General features: G+C 35.7%; 1 protein-coding gene and 1 long non-coding RNA gene across 3 annotated transcripts in view; one reads left to right on the forward strand and one right to left on the reverse strand.

Annotated features, from left to right (window-relative positions):
* Positions 1 to 411: 411 nt before the first annotated feature.
* HLH3B (Helix loop helix protein 3B) lies at positions 412 to 25589 on the reverse strand. Of its 2 annotated transcripts, none has more exons than XM_081742438.1 (2): positions 25150 to 25589; positions 412 to 2857 (listed from the first exon to the last, which is right to left on the reverse strand). In XM_081742438.1, the coding sequence occupies exons 1-2, from the start codon at positions 25150 to 25152 to the stop codon at positions 1430 to 1432; spliced, it is 1431 nt and encodes a 476-aa protein (XP_081598564.1). In that variant the 5' UTR covers positions 25153 to 25589; the 3' UTR covers positions 412 to 1429. The 2 variants fall into 2 exon arrangements, with proteins under 2 accessions (XP_081598564.1, XP_081598565.1); XM_081742439.1 differs by lacking the exon at positions 25150 to 25589 and adding an exon at positions 7966 to 8089.
* Positions 4680 to 26218, forward strand: part of LOC145673084 (uncharacterized) — a 122296-nt gene continuing 100757 nt past the window's right edge. Inside the window, exons 1-2 of the long non-coding RNA XR_014128717.1 lie at positions 4680 to 4867; positions 8553 to 8646. This is a non-coding gene — a long non-coding RNA (uncharacterized LOC145673084). The remainder of the gene's footprint in view (positions 4868 to 8552; positions 8647 to 26218) is intronic.

Below are 26218 nucleotides of genomic sequence, written 5' to 3' on the forward strand. Positions count from 1 at the left end.
CATCATCGTTCTTTCTAGAGAACTTTTAAAGCACAACTGCGAAATCAAATCGCTAAGTGCTGTAAATAAAAATACAATTTTGCGTTGAGTTTTAAGTTTCTGTAATTCGGGTCTCAGTGGGTCATGGTGGGTGTTGGGTCGCAGTGGGTCACATGCGATTGACCCACGACCCGCTGACCCCACTCAGAAAACTTGACCTGCTTGACCCACTGACCCACTCCATCTCTGCTACCTGCGTACTACACTCAGAAAGAATTCACATTTTCAGGACTCCATTTGGTCAATATTCTTTCGCTAGTCCAGGACTTGGACCTACAATGTCTGTTACGTGAGTATCAATCTAACATCTTGATAATGCATTACATCTTTTTATGTTGGTGAACATAGCAAAGAAAAATAAGACAATCTTCCAAAAAAAAAAAGTTACGATTATTTATTTGTGAAAGGTATAATACCTAGCAATAAAACGTAATAGTGGTAACATGTATGAAAATAATGAACACAATCTTTTTTTTAACAAAATACATCACAAAACATAATCACGATACTTAACTGCAAGACATATGTTAATTGATACTGTAACAGTGGCGGATCCAGGGGGGGCGATCGCCTCTTCCCCAAAAGAGGAAACTTTCTTGTTTTATATATAAATAAAACCCATCCCAGAGTTTGGAGCTCTTAAAAGTAGCTCTAAGTAGCAGTATTACAACCTACCGTCCTCCCCAAGTCCGTCCTGGATCCGCCCCTGTGCTGTACTGTATATAATGCTCTTGTAACAATAAAATTATCTGACGAAAATTTATTCTACACATTGCTTTGATATTATTTACTTTCTAGTACTGTTTCGAGAGTTTCCCACCAAGATGTGACATAACTTTTAGAATTATCATACTTAACAAGCAATTTTCTGGAGGTTCAAGAACAAATTACTGTATATAACACATTCATTTGTTTTCTTTGCTTTTCATCCAAACCAGGGGCGTCATTTCAGACTGCTTGAGGGGGCCAAGAGCTCGACCGACAAAAAAACTTTCACGTTTTGTTCTAATATATTAGTAGACAATCTATTAAAGTATATGTATTCCTCAAACTCTTGGGGGTGCAATTTCGCCCTCCTGCCTCGTTAAATGACGCCCCTGATCCAAACTAGTAATTTTACAAGGAAACATATTTGCGTTAGTGAGTAGGCTATTAGGTTGTGTTTGATTTGTAGTATGTAATTTGCAAGCAAAAGTAACTCACGGTTGAGTTGATGTAAGATCTATCAAAAATTAACAAGGTGTTACGTCAGATTTACCTGTTACATACACATGTATTTCCTATGAAGAAGATAGAGCAGCTTTTAAGCTGGAATAGTTTGGAATTTGGTACTTCTTTTAGGTCAGTATGAGCAATTTTGTCGTAAGAAGAAATGAAGACAAAACAAATGTTAATCATTTGAGTTTTTATCCTTAAACACTTGTTTCTTAGTTGCTGTGTTGTCACTTGGCCACTCATTAAGTGATCGTTTTCGGAAAGGAATTCGACAAATTGGGGTACTCACATTTGCAATAGAAGTTATTGAAGTTGCTACACTGACACTATTTCCACCACCCCCGCCACTGGTCGATACAGTAACCACAGAATCATCTTTGACGGAGTTATCACTTTTATCGCTAGATGTCACTACATATGTTAGTCTTGAATTTGATGTGCTGTTGCTACTACCATCTGGTGGCGATTTCTGTAATTTCTTTTCACCTCGCCCTGATATAACGTGATGAAGAGGAGTCGATATGCTACTATCACGCGGAGCAATAGTCAGGAGGCCCTCAGTGATATTAGGATGCGAAGGCGATGGATCAGGACTTTCCAGCTTAATTCGATATGGTTGTAAGGACAAGGACAGTGGAATACTAGGGTGCTGGTGACGTACATGGTACAAATGATGATGATAATGGCTGTGATATTTAGGAATAAAATCACTAGTGGATATTAACCTGTGACGAGGGTTCAATTTTACTCGTAGAGATGAATCAAGATTACCGTTGCGATCGTACGTAACTGAAGGGCAAGATCTGCTAATTGTAGTATGCGATTCATTTGAGGTGGATGAACTTTTCTTTAGACATTCAACCCTATTTTCTTCCTTGATTGACACAGTATTCCCTTTGTTCTTCTGCTTTTTATCACCATTGTCTCGATTACTGGTGTTTGTATTGGTATTATTGTTATTATTAATATTACAACTATTGCTGTTGTTATTATCATGTTGTCTTTGCCACTCCAAAACACTTCCTAATAGTTTAATATACTTAATGGCCATTCGAAGTATTTCATTTTTAGAAAGTTTCTTGTCTGGGGGATGTGTAGGAACCAATTTTCTCAGTTCAGCGAAAGCGCCACTTACGTTTTGTTGGCGCCAACGTTCGCGACTGTTGGTGAAGATTTTGCGGACAAGGCGGGGAACGTGGCAAGGGTTTGGTGCAAGGGGCGGTCCAAACGGAGACAAACTCCGCCCACCTGCTCCACCCAGACTGCTCACGGGAGACAAATTACCGCTACTTCCCATCCCGATAGCACAGCGTAGAGTAGTACCCCCTGCTTCGGAAGGTGATCTTCTTTTAGGGGATGTTTGTTGGTCTTTTTTGTGATGATGACTCCCACGATCATCTTCGTCGCCAACAGGGGTGGAATCTCTTATTTTCAGGGTGTCTGGGCTTCCGTCCTCCATGTCTGTGTCGGGGGAGAAATCAGACATATCTTCCAATTCTGAAGAATCGAAGTCGGTACAGTGGGGTGAGGATGTGGTGCTACAATCTGTTCCATCTTGAGAAAATTCCATGTCGAACATGGAAGGAGAAAAAGTGATCATTGGCTGAAACGAAAGAAAAAAAAAAAAGTTAAAAATTATTTAAAGTTATTGCAGCATTCAACAGTCTAATATACAGAATGAGCCATAAGTGAATTGACAAAAATGCATTTAGAATAAATTATTTATCAACTACGAAAGTATGAAATTATTACTTTTGATATTCAGTTTAACGTCCCTTTCAGCAGCGAGGCTACATGAGACGTGGACCTACAGCTTAACGTGGGATTCGAACCACATGTAGGGATGCGCATGAGACAAAATTTGAAACTGTCTCGTCTCGAAAATGTGCTATAAAAGTGATGTCTCGACTCGAAAAATATATATTTTTTCTATTGGAAGAGCTGTGTCTCGACTCGAATTTTGTCAGGAAAATTCTGTCTCGACTCGACTCGAGCGCATCCCTAACCACATAAACTCCAGTCGGGAATCGAACCCGAATCTCCCACGCCAAAAGCGCGTATGCTAACCGCTTAGCCATGAGGGAGCTCTGGAGTTATTATAAGTTGTCATAACACTCAGTTAGGTGTTTTGAAATTAGATAACTAAAATCCAAGTATTCAGTGTCCTCCATCATTCAAAGCCCAAATTATACCTTTTAAGCATAGATAACATATTACCGGTACATTCTGGCCCGGCTCTAGGTATTTTAACACTCTCGATAAGAAATATTTCGGTGCTCCTGTCCACTATAGCGCCCCTTTACCTAAACAAATTTTTAAAAAATACCTTCTGACCTGAATATGCCAATTCGATTTCGGAACGTCAAGTGACTCGTAGTAACTGTTCTCCGCAAAAGCAAAGAAAAATCATCCGCTATGCTATCCCTAAAATTTGGTTCATCTAGACCTATATGAACGAGCTTTCCCTATAGATATTATTATTATTATTATTATTATTATTATTATTATTATTATTATTATTATTATTATTATTATTATTATTATTATTATTATTATTTAGGAAAAATCTCTCTCATTATTCCCAGGCAGAAATGCCCAATACTACTTTTGAATTAAGAACACACGTTCATCCTTTGATCCCTTTCTTTCTACTATTGCAAATTTACTTAATTACAAATGTAAATTAAGTATAGCCGATTGTAAATTCAATCGGCTATAAAATCACTCCTTACAAGATAATATTCATGAACGTATTGTTTTACCTCAATTAGATATTACTATTCTAGTCAATTGAGAACTGAATAATGGCTAACGTAAATGACTTATGGCACACTGTAGTTTTAAGATCACATTTAAAAACAATAAGTTTATGAAATTTTGCTATGAATAATAGAACTCATGCTTCCATTACGCTAAATAATTTTTAAAATGCAAGGCTAGAGTAAAAGGAATTAATTAAACATTAAATATTTTTTAAAGAAAAATATCTTCATTTATAATGTGACAAGATTTCAAGATGAACTTGAGTAATGTTAATTAAAGGAGGTCTGTAGTAATTTTGAGAAGATCTGAGACAATACAAATAATACTGGAAATGTAAACTAAAGCTTTCCAGTTACGAAAGAAGGTTCCTACCGTAACATCGGGTGGAATGTTGCTGTTTTGAAAGTGCATAGAACACAAACTCCGTTGATGTGTTACATTAAACTAGACAAAACACACCTTTCTACACGGAACGTATGTAAGGTGCCACTAAACTGAATCTGAATCTAGAGCATTACAAGATATTTGAAAAGTGGCAACTCGAGTTTCGATCTGTATCTCAGGATGCTAGAACTGGAATTTGATCCGTATCATATGATCTTAAAACTAAAATCTAAGAAAACTTTTTCTAATCGATATTAGTAAACAACCAATATGTCTTCGTAAATGTTTTACAGTTTGATAAATACGGAAACATAGGATTGTGGGATTGTGGGATAGTTTTGTGATCAGTAATTTTGATTAAACATGCGGCTGTAAATTAATCAAAGCTTCGGATCGATATGTCAAATGCAAATTCCAACTGTATTGTATTAATATTCGTGTCTCTGATATTCAGTAAAGAAGATAGGTGAGAAACAATAATTTATTATTTTAATTGAGTTATGAATGTCGAATGTTAATGTTAGTTTTGAAAATAGCCTGTAAGGAGTCAAATGTTAATTAAGATGATGAAATATGAATTATTTTAATGTAATGAAAGGTACCGTATTCAATGGTTATGGATGTATAATAAATATTAAAAGATGATAATAATGATACTTAAGAAATGCGTTCTAGTGCAAAATATAATATAGCAAAAGGCTGTTAAAATTAGAAGGAATTCGATTAAAGAATTAAATAAACATTCATATGTTGTTTCGTATGTTCCTATACTACATCATCGGATTGGCAGTTCATGTGATTTTCATGCATAAGTTGATCATCATGAAATAACCCTGTACTTTACTGTGGGAGTTTCTCATCAGCGCACCAAACTTTCAATCTTTCACGATGAAAAAAACACGTAGTGTAGTACTGATGAGCGCAAGAGTCTTGGTCTTGCAGTTTTTGCAAGAATCTTGCATGCAAGACCAAGAGCAAGAATCCCGATGCAAGACCAGGACCAAGACCAAGGGGTGCAAGACCAAGACCAAGACCAAGACCATACTTGCAAAACCAAGACTCTTGCGCAAGAGTCTTGCATAAATACCTGTACTACTTGATTTTTTTAAGAATGTAAAAAGGAAGGGGAAAAATCATTATATCTTTCCCTTGAATGTCTTGGCTCCAGTAAAAATGCCGCTGGAGTGAATGTGTTCCCAGTAGTTTATGCAATCCGTGTAAGTCGATCTGCCTCTTAGCATATAGCTACAGTATGTCATTTTTCTGAATCGGTTGTTCACGAGATGACCGAGAGCATAATTCTATGAATTGTTACAAAGTATAAAAACTTGAGTGTCTGACTTACTTTGGTCATCATTTGATTCATTTACGACGGCCCATGATTGGATCTGGGAAATCATACGAAGAGTAGTTGTGTCCATAGGAAGCGGATAAGCGAAAAGTAAACTGAAACATGTTATGGATGCGGTGCCTCAGTGGTCGCTGGTCTAGTGGCTAGCACGTGCGTCTTTGGTGTATGCGGTTTCGGGTTCGATTCCCGGCGGGAGAGCCTTTGGAATTTTAATTGTCCACGATGTTTCTGTGTTCTTATCACTCTCGTTCTAGCTTACTGGTAAAGCGAGTTAGATGAGTAAAAAGCGACTAAAATTAAGTAGAAATTAGTAAAATAAGCAAGTCAATGAGGACGTTCGGTGATTCAGTTTTTTTTTTAAAAAAAAGTGGTAGAACGTTCACCTCTGGTGTAAGGGGTCCCTGGTTCGATCCTAGCTTGCGTCATAGGAGTTTTTTGGTGGACAAACGTCGTGTGCGTAAATTTTTTCGGTGTTTTCCCGTTTAATTCTACTTTCTTCACTCCATCATTTCATTCATTTCTCATCATCATCGTCTACCTTAGTGTCGGCATAAACGTTGGACGTTAAACTAGATATTTCATTTCATTTCAAAACGTATTAGTGATGTTCTTCCAAAACTAAAGAAAAATATAGTATTGAACATCAGTAATTCCGTACGCCATAGGTGTAGACTACATGGGCATGGCCTTGGCTCCGAGGCTCAAGCATCGGTTGGAAATTTTTAATGTGTGCCCATAAAATTAATATCTAAATAATATTTTCATGACATTGACAAACACTTAGTGCATGTGACCGCAATCTTGATTTCATGAGCGGATGCTTATACGTTAAATAATTGTTTATCAATATAATTTTTAGCCTCCTTGGGTATACGACACATCAAGGATTAAGTGATATAACATTATACAACAATAAATATCCATATTCTCAAGTGAGAGTGATTTTATACAGTTATCAATATTACAGTTTTGATAGTAAGATCAGTGAAATTGAGATCGGACTTCATGAGCTATGATGCCCACTTTGTCCTAATCTCACGCTCACTCCATCAATCCGACCGTACGCGTTCACTCACTCGACTTCACACTAAAATCATTTCGACATCACGCTCACTCGACCTCACACTCACACCATTTCGAGATCACGCTCACTTTGCGAGGATGACGTAAAGTGAGCACCAACCTCATGAGTTCGGGAACTTTGTCCCCTACTATGGAATATCATATTCCTGATACGAAGTAACCGATAGGTAGGGATGAGCAAGAGACGAGTCGAGACAGAATTTTCCTGACAAAATTCGAGTCGAGACACGGCTCTTCCGATAGAGAAATATCATTTTTCGAGTCGAGACATCACTTTTACAGCATATTTTCGAGACGAGAGAGAGACTTCTGGACCACTTCGTCTGGATTGACCCAGTTAATAAAAACCCTATGTGAGAAGCATAATTGGCCAAAATAGATTAAGTAATCTAGCACTGCTCTCAATAAATGCGGACAAAGCTGAAAAAAATGGATGTATGGGAGTTAGTAAAGAATTTTGCTGACAGGAAAGCAAGAAGGAAACCATTCAATTAATTCAGGGATGCAAATAACCACTCGTCCACTCGCCCGGGGCGAGTGGTTAATCGGTACGGTCAAGTATTTAATATCGTATCGAAGGTAAGTAAATGATTTCTATTGTGAGATGTGAGCTAGTAGCTTTTTTCTTGGGCTAGCAAAATTTTGTTGCGTATTTGGATCCCTGAATTAATTCCTGCTACTCTTCATGAAGACTGGCGTCACTGATTGCAAAGAGTTAAGTCCATCTTCCATTCTGAAGCTTATTGAATAAATTACATGTATAACAAAGAAGTTTCCATTTATGAATATTTAGGCCTAGTAGTTGCATGCATTTAACTCAATATCCACAGATATAGGGAAGTAAGGTTATTATTATGTTACCTATCATTTCACAAAAAAAAAAGTTATTAATGCAGGGTATTCTCTTGTGGGGGGGGGGGAGACATGAAACGTAGTTACGCCACTGCTCCGGCCTAGAAGTGAACCAATAAAAAGTCGAACTCTGGCCTAGAAATAAGAAATAAAAGGCAAACTCCGGCCTACAAGGCAAAATATAAAAGATGCCCTTAGCCTAGATTCTTAAGAAATAAAAGGTTAACTTTAACCAAGAAAGTAAAAAATACAAAGGCTATGGGTGTCAATGTGCTTACCACACATCACTCAACTTCCATCTATCTGGCCATAGTTTCCGAAATACTTTGTCTTGACAAAACTGAATAATGGATAAATCCTTAAAACAAATTTAGAACCAGCGTCGCAAATACTATTACATTCGGCTACTAAAACTCTTGGAACATAAATAGAAAGATTAACTAGGTTGCACACACCCACAGTATATTTAAGTATTGTCTGTAACATTTCTAAATAATGGACAAGTAAAAGATAACATCCCTCATTTTAACTATCGCTTGACAGCTGGTAGAAACAGCCTTGTATCGTTGTAGGTCTTGGCCTAGGGGTTTACAAATGAACACAATTCCTCGTTGTTATGCGTCACTTCCGTTGCCTAATCAAGGTGCAGAGCCAGGCAGATAAGTGGGATGGCGTCTCATATCCAAAAAAAAAAATTCGTGATAGCCTTTTACGATTTGATGCTGTAAGAGTGCAAGCACGTGGGTATAATAGATAAATGACTCATCTTTCAAATGACAATTGGTTAATAATTATTCGAAAGCTATGTATCACTAATTTGTGATAGAATTAATTAACATTATGTAAAATGTCAACTTGTGTTTAGGGATGATAAGAACTATCAACAAAATGGAGGGAATGTGTTGTTGTCCAGTCCAGTCAAGATTTCAAGGTCAAATGGTGTACAGAAATATACACAGGTACGATAATACATTTTAATTTGAGAAAGCATTAGTGGTTATAGTGAAAATTCTGAATATAATAATAATAATAATAATAATAATAATAATAATAATAATAATAATAATATATGGGCAGCATTGCGCAGCATTATATTTTTATAGATTGCTTCCATAGTTTTTCATTACAATTTCAAATCTAAGCAGACCTAGGCTATTTAAATTTATCCACCTTCTCTACATTATTATTATTATTATTATTATTATTATTATTATTATTATTATTATTATTATTATTATTATTATTATTATTATTATTATTATTATTATAAAGGTAACCGAAAAAGTTCTATCGCTTTTTCATCCACCACCTTCGAACATCGATATGGTACCTAAAACGTATTTGGAAGATCAAAAATAGGCCCATCAGCGATCTTCTGCCAACGTTCTGGAAGGTAATGGATACCATCGCGGTAGAACTTGGTGGACCGTGAAACGAAGTGCATTTTGCACCTCTACTAGGGATTTGAACTGACGTCCTCTAAGGTGATTCTCCAAGGAATGGAACAGGTGATAATCGGACGGTGCAATGTCCGAGGAGCATAGCGGATATAATAGTGTCTCCCATCCAAGGCGTAGAATAGTGTCTCTCGTCATCCTAGCCACGTGGGGCTTAGTATTGTCCTGTAACAGGAGGACCCCTTTGCGATTCAGAAGTGCTCCAGAATTTTGAGTTTTTCTTGAACGGCTCAACTGCTGACAGTACACAGTTGCATTGATGCTCTCATCAGCTGGTAGCAGCTCCCGATGCACGATGCAACGAGCAGTCCACCAATCACAGAGGAGAACCTTCTGGTGCAGTGCTGGTTTCGACTGTTTTGGAACCGGTTCATGGGATGCTAAGCAATGATGGCGCTAGGGAGCTTCGTACAGGACCCACTTCTTATCATATGTCAAAACCCTATCCAGAAATGGCTCCTTCCTCAGATGAGACAGTAAAGAAAAACATGTGTCTGCTCGCGTTGCCTTCTGGTCCAGAGTCAAATCATGTGGAGCCATCGACCCAACTTGTAGTGCTCCCAAGTTGATGGAGGTGCTGCCGAATGGTTTCTCCACTCACACTGAATTGTAGTCCCAGTTCCTCACATATCTGGCCACTGTTCTCCTCAATTCCTGCCTGAAGATCTTCATCTTGTACATGTGTTAGTCTTCCGTCCTTCAACTTATTAAACCACCGCTGTACTGTCCGCGTAGTCACGACACCTCACCAAGAGCGTGACATATCTTCCGCTCCGCAGCGGCGTTTGACCCCAGTTTGAACCCGTACAGTATACACACACTTATAACGCTCTGTGGAGGTCCCATGTTCATTCTGTCCTTACTTAAGTTCACGGTGTAACTGAACTGGCACAACCAGGTAGTGTGTTGGATATACCCACACCAATAACTGACCTTCCCTCATCTCCATTCGCATTCAACTCGCGGTGTGAGGGCCAATTGAACAAAGACCTCCAAAAAAAGCGACAGAACTTTCTTGGTTATCTTTATATTATTATTATTATTATTATTATTATTATTATTATTATTATTATTATTATTATTATTATTATTATTATTATTATTATTATTATTAAGGATTTGAGATTTCAATTCTGCATCTGAAATCGCAAAACAGGTGAGACCAACGAAGGAGAAGGAGAGAGGGGGAGTATGTAGTACACAGGATTCAGGAAGAAGGCCACCAGGTAAACAAGATTGGAAACGACTGCACTAGAATTGTCTTGCATTTTTTTCATTTATATATTTATTATTTTATAAAACGAACACGCAGATATGACCCAAAAGGTGAATTTACACCAGAATCAATAATTTTCTTGCTGATTTTTTTTTTTTTTTTTTTTTGTGTGTGTGTGTGTATGTTACTTCCTTACGAAACACCAAGATTAAGAAGATTAGGGCCTGATGATATTAACGTGGACTCCGAAGCACGATTAGGGCTTGAATTTGATGTGGTTGGAGAGTGTACAGATCATCATGCAAAATCATCCTACACAGTATAGGTCGTTTCCCACCATACTTTTTCGCCCTCAAGAGAGCTGCATTACAAGACTTCGTCACCGACTCAATCAATAAAATCAATAATTATGGGATAGAAAAGAAAAAAAATATGCCTTACGTTCAAAAGTTATTTTGGCATTCGCTTGGTGAGGAAGGAAAAAAAAAGTTAGTCGTGATGGTTAGCCGGAGGGTTTGAACCTAGAACCTTCCGATTGCGAAGAAGAAAACATTAATCCGTAGCTTACGCCCACTAGCCCAAACACTATTTTACCTGTACGCATGTCTGCCTTCTCTCCATTGTCTGTATTTTCGGTGTGCGATGAATATGAGTTGACAACGAAACTTCCAAAGTGGTGAGCTGAATCGGTTTAAAAAAAAAAAATCTCTGCATGCTGAAGCTCAATCTCCTTTCGATAGAATATTTCTTATCTTGCTTCTGCTCTACGTGGATTTGATTTTATATAAAATCATTCGCATTCTGTGACCATGCCTTCCCGATATAATAGCTTATTCATTTCTCACTTACTTTATAATAAAATGATAAAATGCCGCACAAAATATTAATTAATACTAGCTATAGACATGGGCCGTATGCAGAGTCATTTTGACGCGTGATTAGTGCCATACTAAAGAGTTCGACTAACATAAGGTTCCTGTAGTAGTCAGGCTTTTAGTATGGCGTTAATCATACTTCAAAACGACTCTGCGTAAGGCGGATAATCCTCAATAGTTGCAGCCGGCTCTAGTATCACAGATAAATATGCATACTATAGGTCTAATAATAATATCAAATAAAGCTTGTGAATGTTGGTATGGAAATTAACCATAATTTAAATATATGTATGCAAATATACTTAATTTACATATGCTCATGCAAACTAGACAGTGTTCACTCTACACTTGACAGAGAGTAAAGTTGTTGGAAAGAAGAGGTTTTCAATCTAAAATGGTAGAATATTTCCAATTATGCAAGTCACTTGAGTTCCACGCTGGTAAGGCATCCTACGTTTGAAAAACCGACACATCCTGTTTAGTATTATGTTCTAACTGAGGAACAGAAAAACTGGGCACAGAAAGACAACACGGTGCACGAGCACATTGTCTGAGGGAATCTAGTACACCTTGAACACATTTCTCAACAATACTCTATTGTTGATATTCTGGGGCTCAAAAAATCAGTTTTCTGAATTGACAATGTTGCTTTTTCGTTTAACGTAGGCTACTATACCAGTGTGGAACCCAAACTCTGCTGCAATTGGAAAATTTTCATAATATAAATTGAAAACCATAAACTTCGCTCTCTTTCCGTTTTTTTTTTTTTTTTTTTAAGTGTATGGTCCTGGTCTTTAATACACTTTGTATATCAATTATAGACAAGAACAAAACAACGATAATAGGAAAGGACAGGATGAAAACAAGAATAGAGAAAGACAGGGACGTACGCAGGGGGTTGGTCCTGAGGGTCCGACCCCCCCCCCCTCGAAATTTCGACTTTTGTGTAAATTTAACCTAATTGTAGGGGCAAGTTTAAGAATGTTAATATAAAATACCCTCATATTGAGTTTGGACCCCTCCTGAAATAAATTCCTGCGTACGCTACTGGGGAAAGATATAAGATCTAGGTACGGATTATCGTATTTTTATTCAACATTTACACATGAGTCATTCAGTGGCGTTTTTAGGATTTTGTTTCGGGAGGGACTATGCACAACACGTGAATAAGCATTTATATTTTTCCCTTTGGGTGCCGACAAATTTTAATGAAGTTTTGCATATAACAAATTTATTTCGGGGAGGGGACTTGAGCCCGATAGCCACCCCCTAAATACGCCACTGGAGTCATTGAGACAATGTTTTGAAAGCAGTAAAGTGGGCACGGTAGAGTGCTCACCTGTTGTACGTGGGGTCACTGATTCGATTCCCAGCCAAGTAAGTTTGTGATGGACAATATCGTATCCGTGGATTTTCTCAGTGTACTCCCGTCGCTTCCCACATTCCTATTCCACCAATTCTTCCATTATCATTCACTTGCCTTAATCATCAATCTCCCTTAGCGTAAGAGGCATAATCATGGGACGTTAAGCCAGTAGCGCCATTTCAGATTTGGCTTGGGGGGGCAAGACTCCTTGATATAAGTAAAATTTCGCATTTTTCAGTGACTTACTACTATTCTATTGATAAAACCTATATAAATCTCAAACTCAGGGGGGGGCAAATGCCCCTCCCTGCCCCCTAAATGACGCCTCTGCGTTAAACTGAAAGATTTCATTTCATTTGGAAACAGTGAAAGTAAGGAGAAAAAGCATAAAAGTGAACAGGTAAATCGTTCTCCATAATCAAGTTTGCCGATGACAATGCGGCAATAATAGAAGACTCGCATCAGATCTTGTACAGCTAAACGAATTTATTGTAAGGTTGAGTTGCCCATGAGATGAGACAGATCCCTTCCAATAGAAACAGATACACTTTCCGGGATGAGACATCGCTTTCACGTTACGTTTTCGAGACGGAACGGCCTCAACTCTTGTTTTGTACGCAGTCCCAGGGGTAAAAGTGAGGGGGAACGCTGGGAGACACCGTTCCCCCACCTCCCAAAATTATTTACGGCGTATCCTCAGTTCCTAAAAGAATTACAATGGGCAAAGATAGGCACCGGGGGACGGTGTGACATCATGCCGATATCTACCGTCCCCTTACCTTTGCAGATCCACGTTTACTCCTGCGCAGTCCTAACTGAAGGGAAGATGTAAAATTATTGTAGAAAGATGTAAAATTAAAAAGGATAAAATGAGTCATGAAATGTACATTCATAGTTTCTTAGTACACAAATGATATTATCGTCGTACGATTTCCTTCAGTGAACTACGTAGAAACAAAACACTTGAAATGCACTGAACAATCAGCACAGTTTAATGTGATTTTAACAGCTTCTGAAAGTTGATAAACAAAATGAATATGTAATTATATCAAGTGGATACAAAGCATGTCTGCCTGCAGAAGACGACAACCATTTGAAATTTACAAGAGAAGAAAGAAGAAAAAAAAAGAAAGACAAAAAGAAAAGGCATCGAAGCAGTCAGATTAGCATAATAAATGAAATGGTGTTTGCGACAAACTTGCATTTCTGAAGAAAGAAAAAAAAAAAATAGGTAATGCTAGTCAATGAGGACAGAAACCTCGAAGATAACCGAGTGGTAGTTATAAAAACATACAGGGCAAGTCAAAATGATGGACCCGATTTCAGAAATGTATTGTGTGAAATCAAATAAACATGTGTTTATTGTGAGATATGCCCATCGAAAGGTTAGTTTCCTCGCAGTGTTTCCTCCTTTCCAAAGCTAAGTGTCAGCAGCAAGCAAGGCGTCGTTGGAAAATAGCATTGACTGAAGAAAAGAGATCTTTCTGTGTGCATGATTATCATATAAACAAGCCTGTGATTAGTATACAACGGCATTTCCGTACCAAATATCGGAGAGACCCACTTATTGGGAAGGCCTTTCGCACCACCACTTTAAGCAACATTGGATGGCGTGCGTGCCAGCATAATGACAGTCATTGCTAATCTTGGACCACAACATGCTTCAAAAATTTTATCAGGAGATACACAATCGGTATGATGTGTGCCGTGTTACGCGAGGTGCTCACATACCATATGTAACAGTTTACCTTTCGTAACACATGTCTCACAATATCATATGTTCATTACATTTCACAGAATACATTTCTTAAATCGGGCCCATCATTTTGATTTGTCATGTATAAAGAAAACAAAACCTTGAGACCTCTCTCGGAGAAACAATGAGCTGGAAATACTAAAATTTAAAATTGGATTCTCTATTGCGCTTCACAACCAAATCGATTTTTTTCTTGCTACGGAATCAGCTTTAAGAATTTCTTGAGTTTTTTCGAACATTTACGTATCTAAATCAGTGCGTACTTTGTAGGTTACCGGAGGTTGTAGTACAGCATTATGAAAGAAAGTTAATATAACACGTATAAAATTTACAGTAAGTTATATTTTAAACCCATGACTTCCAAAAGGGAGCACAGGCGCTACTGGAGTACAATTTGAGTTTTTGTGCGGCGAATTCGAGAGTTCAGGTACAATTTATAAAATGAAAATAAAATCATTGTTAAAAAGAATAGAAAATAATTTTTTATACATTGCATACATTTCATCGTTAATAAGATCATGGTCGTTAATAAAGTCAATCCGTTAACATTTTAACGGATAACGGAAACTTTAACGGTAGATCCATAACTTACAGGCCTTGCTATTCCATATATTCAAGCTAATTTTTGAAGTCTAATTTCTTGCAATAGATAGCTACAACGATTATCTCGGAAGATTTCGTTAATGACTACTATTAAAGTCGTCGTTATCTGTTAAGATGTTAACGGATTAAGTCTATTAACGAACTCTGCCGAAAAAAAAAACGTTCTAGCTATTTATTGCAAAAAGTAAACCTAAAGAAATTCGTACTCGTTCAACATATATCGTGCAAAGTAATGGATGGATGAATATGTTAACATTGCAATCCTTAAGTTTCAGTGTATGATCCTAATAACCGAAACATTTATAAAAATGGCTTCAAGTTAGAGCGATTATTTTGACCGAGTTCATGAATGGAATCAGTCTGTTAAAGCTTTAATGGACAACAGTAACTTTAATGTGACTATCTATATCCCACATATTTAGCCTAATCTAGTTTTAAAATTCTTTTCTTAGAACAAATTACTAGAACACATAATTCGGCCAAGCTGTAGAATGAGGTCAATCCTTTAACATCTTAAGAGGTAACGGTAAATTTAACCGTGGTGATCTATATCCCATATTCCATAGATATAAGCACAATTTTTCTTTTTTGGCAATATATACCAAGAGCGACTGTTCCGGCCGAGTTAATTGAGTCAGCCTTAACGTCCTAACGGATGACAGTTGCTATCTATACCCCATAATGTAAGTTTCGCGTGATTCTCTTTACTGTCGTTGAGCTACCTCGTGGCTAAGCTGTTAGCGTACGTGCTTTTGTCGTGGGGGACCCGGGGTCAGTTCCCGGTGTAGTGATGAGCGCAAGAGTCTTGGTCTTGCAGTTTTTGCAAGAGTCTTGCATGCAAGACCAAGACCAAGACCAAGACCAAGACCAGGAATCCCGATGCAAGACCAAGACCAAGACCAAAGGGTGCAAGACCAAGACCAAGACCAAGACCATACCTGCAAGACCAAGACCAAGACCAAGACTCTTGCGCAAGAGTCTTGCACAAGTACGGTACTAGTTGATTTTTTATAGAATGTAAAAAGGAAGGGGAAAAATCATTACATCTTTCACTGAACTTCTTAGCTCCAGTAAAAATACCGCCGGAGTGAATGTGTTCCCAGTAGTTTATGCAACCCATGTGAGTCGATCTGCTCCTGTAACGTATAGCTACAGTATGTCGTTTTTTGAGGCGGTTGTTCACGAGACGACCGACAGCATAATTATATAGCTATAATAACTTCAGGTCTGATTTACTTTGGTCATCATTTGATCATTCACGACGGCCCATGATTGGATTTTGGGAAATCATACGAAGAATAGTTGTGTCCATAAGAAGTGGATAAGCAAAAATAAACTAGAGCATGTTATGGACACGGTAGCTCAGTGGCAGAGCGTTCACCTCTGGTACATGGGGTACTGGTTCGATCGCAGCTTGCGCTATGTGAGCTTCTTTGGTGAACAAACACCCTGTGCGTGGGTTTTCCCGTTTCCTCCTACTTTCTTCATTCCACCATTTCTCATGATCACTGTTTCCCTTAGCCTCAGTGTAATAATCGTGGGACGTTAAAGTAGGTATTTCATTTCATTTCAAAACATATTAGTGGTGTTGTTCTTCCAAAACTAAAGAAATGTAGTATTGAACATCGGCAATTCCGTACACCATAGGAGCCGACTACATGGGTATGGCCTTGGCTCTGAGGTTCAAGCATCCGTTGGAAATTTTTAATGTGTACTTATAAAATTAATATTGAAATAACATTTTCATGACTTTGACAAAAAATTAGCGCATGTGACCGCAAGTTTGATTTCATAGGTGGATGCTTATACGTTGAATAATTGTTTATCAATATAACTTATAGCCCCCTTAGGTATAAGGCATATCTAGGATTCAACGATATAACATTATACAACAATAAATAATCTATATTCACAACTGAGAGTGATTTCGTACTTATTTCAAATAACTTGAATTTTGATGCCGTTATTATGTATTTCTAATGTAGGTCAAAAGTAGTAATTGAGTTTACACAAAAGACACAGACAGTTGAGTCGTTTTCAGTTTTCACTCAAATTATTCTAAAATCTTGGGGCTCAGTGGTAGAGCGTTCAGCTCTGGTGTTTGGGGTCCCGCGTTCCATCCCAGCCCCCGCCAAGTGAACTTTGTGGTGGACAAACACCGTGTGCGAGGGTTTCCTCGGGGTTCTCCCGTTTCCTCCCACTTTCTTCTTTCCACCATTTTCATTCATTTTTCATCATCACCGTCTCCTTTAGCCTAGCCGGCATAATCGTAGGACGTAAAACTCACAAATTTAATTTAATTTATATTCTAAAATATTAAGAGGTTTAATTATTATTATTTTAATTTTTTCTCTCTTTTTTGGTCAATATTGCAAAACATATCATCATCGTCATAATAATAGCAATTCTGCCATTATTGGCAGCTTCAACTACAATCTCCTTCGCCCCCTCCCTCTAGCACGTCCCTCATAATACAGTTCCTCCTCAGCTAATGTCCTCTTCTTAATTACATCTAAAATTCTTCTTTTCTCCCCTACTGTTACTATTTCTAAAACCTTTGCATTCGTTTTCCGTTCAACCCAGCTGATTCTCTCCCTTTTTCTCCATGCCCACATTTCGAAAGTCTGTTTCATCGTTTTTGCGTAATGACCTTGTTTCTGCCCCATGCAGTACATATTAGAATCAGTAAAACAAAATTTCAATATTTAATTGGGAGTTTGTTCAATACAAAGATGAGCTAATCGTGGTTGGAAAGAAAAAAAAATCTGACGCCTTTAGAGTGTAAAAATAATTTTGCAATTTATGATATTTCAGTAATCTGTGCCGTCTTGGTTTTCTTTCATGTGTCTCACTGTCAGGGGTAGCCTCCCCAGTTTGGGAACCAGTGGAGTATTTGATCTGTTAAAACATATAAAAATATTACGAAATGTTGTGATTTATCTTATAAGTAGTGAAGCGTGATCACCCATTGAAAAAAAAAAGTAAAGGTCATCGCCTATGTTGTACACTATCATCACACTTACACGAAGGTAAAATATATTACATTTAGAAACATACATTGTATTTCCCTCACTATTGACGCAATGTAGGATTTATTATCCCTTATATCCAGAGTAAAATTTACTTATGAAAATCATAGATTTCTTAAAAGCAAAACTTGCAAGACTCTTGCAAGCAAGACCAAGACTGGGTGTGCAAGACCAAGACCAAGACCAAGACTAGGTGTGCAAGACCAAGACCAAGACCAAGACCGAGAGTTCCAGTGCAAGACCAAGACCAAGACCGCATGTGCAAGACCAAGACCAAGACCAAGACCACCCGGGTCTTGGTCTTGGTCTTGCATTTGCTCATCACTATCCCGGTGGTCGCTCATGTACTTTGAATCTCACGTTATAGGTCCACGTCCCATATAGCCTCGCTGCTGAAAGGGACGCTAAAATCAAATCAGTCTTTACTGTCGTTACCAGTTTTTTTATATGTATTTGTTATTTCTATCGATCTAGATAAATAAAAACTGAAATAGCATCTGTTTGTTCCTTTTTCACAAACAAATCACTCAACATGTTTTATTTGTTTGTTTATTTCTAAGCGGTTAGCGTACGAGCCTTTGGTATGGGAGACCGGGTTCGATTCCCGGTGGGAGCTCATGTGGTTCGGATTTCACGTTAATCAGTAGGTTCACGTCTCATATAGCCTCGCTGCTGAACGGGACGTTAAACGCAAAATCACCTCACTTAGTTTGTTTATTTATTTGTAATTTATTATTATTATTGTACAAAGATAGGTTTATGCTTAGACAGGTTTTTATTATATCAGTTTTGGTAACATCATTATCATTGATGCTCATGATAATTGATCACTAGAATGTCCACTAAATTTCAATGGAAAGAAAGCGCGTGCAAGTTGGCTGATGTCACAATGAATTCTTCTGTAGTTGTTATTTAATGCTTTTATTTTTAAATATATAAAAAAGCTTGTGCATCTCTGTTAGAAAAACACAAACAATAGATACAACTTGCTACGTAACAACATATTTTTAAATATATAGTAAATAATTAAACATACAATCTGTTTCATCAGAATATAAGCTATCAATCATTGAGTTGAGTTGACTTTGAGTTTAACGTCCCTTTCTGCAGCGAGGCTATATGAGTCGTGGACTTACTGATTTAACGTGGAATTCGAAAAACAATCGATCCGGGTCTCCCACACCAAAGAAGCGTACGCTAACCGCTTAGCCACGAACGAGCTCACTATCTATTATTATTGACAAGGACTGACATTATTTTAAACGTCATTAAAATTCGTTTTTCTTAATTTACTCAAAAACTACACATGAGAATTTAACCAGCAAGTCAGCCCGATGGCGTTTTTCGAATGATATTCCGTATGTCTGATGTCTGTACATCATTATAGTAAAACAAAAAAATAAATAACTAAAAGTTTAAGAGTCAACTATAATTACAAAAACATTAAGTCTATCCGAAACTCTAAGGCACGGCGTTCTTCGTAAATGGCCAAAAACGATGTGTTTTTAGTTTAATCCTATTAGAGTAATCAAATTAAGATACTGTCCTTATTATTGAACTAACCAGATGGTGTACTGCTATCTTGCTGGTTTTATAATAAAAATCTTAATGAGGGTATCTATATTTCAATATCTGTTTCATCTTAACAGGTTATCGCATAGTATATCAATTTTTAGGTTACTTTTCTTATTCGGTCTCTTTCAAAACTACACACAAGGATTTACACAAAACACACACACACACACCTACCAATATATCATTTAGTTCAGTTCAAGGATGATCTATTGATTCAAATATGTTTTATATATCCTACATTTTTTTTTCAATAGGCCTATAATATTTTGTTTCAGTTTAACATTCCGCGATTATGTACCAAACCTAAGGGAGACGGTGATAATAATGAGATGGATAATAATGGTGGAATGACAAAAGTGGGAGGAAACGGGAAACCCCAAGAAAACAGTGTTTGTCCACTACAAAGTTCACTTGACGGGAGCTGGAATCGAATCAGGAACCTCAGGGGCTACAGATGAATGATCTACCACTAAGCCACCGCATCCCAAAAATATTAGTGTATTTATACACTTTTAATAATGCCACACAAAAATCGATTAAAACTTATTGTTATACACAGCTAAAGAAAATATAATTAGACGAAGATTAAAATAATTTCATTAGATTACAACAAGGCCCTCTGTCTCAGAAGTGGAGAATCTTTTTCATTGTAAAGCTCACATTGACAATGCCTATTTCCGAAGAAGACAGTTTGGCAGTTTTGAATAGACCTAATTGTTTTTTTAATTATTTTACATTATGTTTCATTAATAACTAATATACGTGAAAATGTATAAAACTATAATTATATAACATCATATTATTTGATATACGTATTTGATATTTGATATATGTATTTGTTCATAATTATTTTTCTCGTATATTTCACATTTCTCATTTTTTGCATTTTTTATTTTGCATTTTTTTACAACAGATCCAGAAGGCCGTAGGTTCCTTACGCCCCTGATCTATTCTAACATTTTAATAATAAACTAACATCAACAAAAAAGCAAACCAAACTTAAACAAAACTAACTTCCACTGTGTCATAGAGATGAGCAGGATATATTGAAATAATAATAATAATAATAATAATAATAATAATAATAATAATAATAATAATAATAATAATAATAATAATAATAATAATAATAAAACATGCAATCCATTAAACAGTAGGCACTATACATCTTCAGATACTTTTCTGGAGCATGTTGGAGAGGTGAAAATAGAATGGATAAGAATTCAGAAACACATTTTTAAAAATAAAATAAGATTTTCCAATATTATTAATGTTTAACGGAAAAACTATATTCAAAGACGAAACATATACCAATCGATAGATCAATGTGCTAAATACTCATGCGTAGTTTTCGAGATATTCGCGAAAAATGAATTTTTCTAAACCTAAAAAAGATGCTGTACGATAGCCACTAAGTGAAACTATTATTAAGGAAGGTATAATTTAATTAAGCATTTCAACATTAGCAGGACGACAGTGTGCAGTTTGGGTGCCAGTGAGATATCACCCTAAACTTATTATACTAACTCTATTTTTTTTTTTTTTTAACTAACATGTTGTGCGATAGATAGCATCGAGCTAAGCATGCTTTAGAGTAAAATCCTCATCCGTATTTTTCGAGAAAATCGAGAAAAACAAATAATTGTATGCTAGAAAGCAGGGACGTACGCAGGGGGTGGATCCTGAGGGTCCGGACCCCCCCCCCCCGAAATTTCGACTTTTGTGTAAATTAGGCTAATTTTAGGAATTTTAATATAAAATACCCTCATATCTAGTTTAGTCGCCCCCGAAATAAATTCCTGAGTACGCTACTGCTAGAAAGTATGTCGTTCGTGGCCAACTCATGCAATTGATAGTTTTTATTTTGTTGAAATATATTATTTATTTATTTATTTATTTATGCACCGTACATAAAAATACATATATAAGTTGATAAGTACCATTATTATATCTGTTGTTGGCCGATTACTCCTAACAATGATACATTTCATTTGCTAAATAAAATTTTGTGCGAATTTAATATGGATGATGATATCTGAGGGAGTGCAGGGAAAGAAGAGAGCGTGAAATATAATCCGGGGTATTACACGAGGACATTTGTTAGTATTGTGTATGAAGGATATACAAAAGAAACAGTTCTTGAAAAGTTAAAAAAAATAATTAATGATTCAAAAATTGCTTTAAATGAGAGATGGACAAAATTTTCCAAAATCGGAAATTTCACTTTCCGGATTTCGGAAAAATTCCGGAATTCGGAAAAATTCCGGAATTCGGAAAAGATCATATTTCGGAAGAACTCCAGAATTCGTGAAAATCCGGAATTTTTCTAAAGTCTTGATTTTTCTGATTTTATTTTCCGGATTCCAAAAAGTAATAGTTCCGGAATTGGCCATTTCTACTTTTATTGTTAATTCAAACTTAACAATTCGTAAAAGACAACAATTCATCAAGAAACAATGAGGTAAAGCGGAAAATTTTCTATTTCGAAATATTCTCCTCTATACTTTAAAAAAAAAAAGGTTCTAATAAAAATGAGATTAAGGTGAAATGTCTGTGAATTAAAATCAAATTCAATACGTATAGCCCCTTTATATAATTTATTTTAGAGTTATTCTAACTTCACTTACTAGTTTTTAGTAAAAATTTTATCTTTCAGAATGATTAAAAATAATACTTGTGATATCGATGCTACACCTTTGATTTTTGTATATCAATGTGGCAGAACTATATGAATACAGTATATATTCTATGAGAGAAAATTGTATTACATAAAAAAAAAAAACTAAGTATTACAATGTATTGGATTAATATTGTCAACTTTTTGCAAAAAGACAAGCTCTTAGAAATAAAATAATAATGATGGATATTCGTCTTTATAGAATTCAAAAGATTCTCTACACTTTCTTGCTAGAGGTATGACAGTGAAAATAAATAAGTAAATGCTAATAAAATACGGGAAATTTTTTCGGAAAGTTTTCATTAATGGTGGCAAGTTAGTTTAGATTAATAAATTTTAACTCCACTTACAATCATATGTATTAATTCAAAGTTCCGTTTCTTTCCCCAAAAAAACATTTATGTTTTGGACTTTTTCCTTTTATTTTCCTCTTGTAAGCTTCATATGGACCGTTTGGATGTCCAAAATTGAAATTTTCTACGAGTGAAATTTGGAGACAATATCTCACAAACCATTCATATTTATGTTTATGTTGGCAACCAAGTACTTTAATTATTTGCTTTATGGTTTTATAATTTACTGTTTACAAAAATCTCTCTAAAATATCCACATCTATAGAGGTGAATAAAAGTGTTGGTCTATTTCCTTTATTTTATTTTATTTATTTATTATTTTTTTGAATTAACCCACTTGGCATTTATGTAACAAAAGGGTGTACAGCTATGAAAGTGTTCATTGGTGCATTGCTCTCTTGATATTAAAATGAATTATTAAAAATATATAGAAACGTCCTAGTGCATGACTTGTGCTTGCTAGTTTATAGATAGAGAAAAAAAGTAGCATTTGTAATGATATGTGGTCATTTATTTAGAGCAACCATACTTTTAACAAATAATAGATCATTGTATCAAAAGCTAAGAATATTACCATAATCAAGTATATATATATACAAAGGCGGATCCAGGATATGATCAAGGGAGGGGCTAAACCATAGTTTGCAGCTTTATCCAGTGCAAAGCAGGATTGAAGCCTACTTTATCCACTGTATACCTGAGCGTCAAGGGGGGGGGCTATAGCCCCTATAGCTCCCCCCTTGGATCCGCCTCTGTATATATATATATATATATATATATATATATATATATATATATATATATATATATATATATATATATATATATATATATATATATATACTTTCTTGAATTTAAGAAACCGTTTCTTATCTGTGCACTGAGAAATCTTTTCTTGAAAACGAACATTTGAAAGTTTCATTAATGAGAAATGAAGGAAGGTGGAGAAGGTTGTATAAAGCGGAACGAGATGCAAAATTGTTATTTTCTTTACAAATGAGAATTGCTAAACCTCGTTTCCAAGAAAAGATTTTCTCTGTGCACAGATAGGGAACAGTTTCACAAATTTAGAAAGTATTTTTAACAGTGTATATAATAAATGAGATGTTTTTTTGGCAAAAGACAAAGATTAAAATTTACTTTGAGTGCCGAACATAATATATATTACAAGAAGCACTTAATGTTTAAAAATTATGATACAATTTTAATACTGTTGTTATACTGCATGTTTATTTAAATGTACAGTGTCTGTAAAGCATTCTTTTTAAACATTTTGTATAGCCTGACGAAGTTATGAGCTCAGAAATCCTAAGGTGGATATTTTTTAACATATAAATAGCTAAATTACTCAAATCATACTTGTTTGAAGTCTGAAATGTATTCAATAAGTCAGTTTTACAAACTAATACAAGAACCGTACTTTCTAAAATTGAAATATATGGTAAAACATATTGTGTACACGTTTTGTAACAAAGTCGGGACAAAATGTGTCATTCTTTGAAAAAAAAAAATCGGGACAATAATTTGTGCTCTCAAAACCGAACAATCCTGGTTAATCGAAATGATCACCCTACGTTTACTATAACACAAAGTAAGACAAAGTTACTTTTTGACATTTTCTTGAGATTTCCAGATCTTAACTAATATATACTGCTTATTACAGTGTTCAAAATTTGTGAATTCGAAATCAGATTTAGAATTATACCTGCATACGTAAGGCAGATAAAAACTACGTAGAGGTTTGTTACTTTTCTTGTAATCTGCTTTATATATTGACAGATAAATTAAGAACTGCCATAAGTTATCTAAAGAAATATTTTTACTAACGGCATATCATAGATAATATTAAACTGCAAGAAACTAGGATTTTTCTGTTTTAATAATTACTCAAAACGCAATTTCTCAGATTAGTAAATGATTCATAAAAATAAATAAATAAACTTCTAACAATTTTCAAGCTATATCAAAATAGTTCCGAAGTCAAATTGGAAGTATTTTTTCTAATATCATTCCATAGATTTACTTTCTGTAAATTTTTAAGTCAACAAATCTGGATCTTACTTTTTTTACTGGATCAAAAGATTCAATGTATTTCAGGCAAATGTTTTCTTGTAGGCCTTATATCTGGAGAACTACATTTAATGTAGCCAAACTCAAACTATCACTTAACTCAATATGATGTGCTTATTCCATAAAAAATATGAAAATTCGATTTATTTGCCGTTCAAATATTTTCCCCAAAAACTAATTATTGGCCAAGATCGACATCTTTTGATGCATTTTTTTATCATTCCTAAAATTCTTGACCAAGATCGTAATCTTTTTATCTATTTTTTGTTATCATTTCTAAATTTTTTGTTTAATTATTTATTGATCACCGCACAAAGAGTTTTGTTAGAAACATAAATTCTATGTTTCATGATAACCAGAAATTTGACTACTAAACTCTATTGCAATGGCATCTACATTTGAACTTAATTTACTACAAACAATTATACTAACGTTAGTTGTTTTAATTATTAGTTAAACAGAAAGAACAATCAATACAAACTCACCATTAGATTACTGCAGTGCTTGGAGGAAAGATTGTTAACAGATGTTAGCTACAAGTGTTTGAATTCTTGTTATCTTGCAGAAATACAGATGACTTCTTTCGAGACATGACTTCTAGAAATGAAAATAACAATTTACGCATTGAGTCCATTGTCTGTACGTAAATATAGGGCTATCACGTATCTTTGTTCACATGATAAAACTGCAATCACCTGTTAGTTGAATATAAGCAAAGAACATTGAAAAAACAAACTTGTAACCCTGCGTTTTTATCTGCAAATTTACGTTCATCCCTTTTCCCGCCTGTTCCTCCGGATTTGACTTCGAGAAACTTTCCCGTTGGAGGGGATACAAGCAAATCAAAACAATCTGTTTGAGACGTGAGTCTAGAACGAGTGAATAAACGAAGCTTCAAATACATACGCACACATACACTCACGATAGGGAAGAGATGATATTGTTTGGGGAAAGGGGGAAGGGGAAGGTCAGAGGAGAAGTAAAATTGCATCCGCGTCACTCATATCAAATGACTGTCGCGCGCGCAAGGGTACAGTCACCAATCATACGCTTCGTTTGGTGTCTGTGATGCTGTAGGAGGCGTGACCAGTCCTAACAGAAGAAGGGATGAAAAATTAGGAAAATAATAATAAAAAAATATCTTTCCGCTTGTTTGATTCAATTTAAAACAGGGTGATAACCAATTGGGTACTATCTAAACTGGAGAAGAACAAGAAGAACCATCTTAACGGAAGCTCTTTAAAAAGAGGGAAAAAAAGGAAGACGAAAAGAAATAAAAGGAAAAAAGACAGTGTAGTATCCTTTCAGAAACACGGACGTTTAAAGGAAATTGTAAACCTAATAAATATGGGCGCACGTCATTGTCCTTAGAATGAATCAGGCTTTCTAATGATGTTATTTACATATATCATGATCCATAAAGTCGGGAGAAATTCTGAAAATTTCCGTAAATTTTTCGAGGAAGACTTTTATTTTTGTTTTAATTTGACCACCCTTATGGGGGAACCAGTTCCGTTGGCGTTTCCAGTCTCAATATGAGTGATATATTATACC

Source organism: Thermobia domestica, chromosome 16 (genome assembly GCF_964235325.1).
Source record: "Thermobia domestica chromosome 16, izTheDome1.hap1.1, whole genome shotgun sequence".
Lineage (NCBI taxonomy): Eukaryota > Metazoa > Arthropoda > Insecta > Zygentoma > Lepismatidae > Thermobia > Thermobia domestica.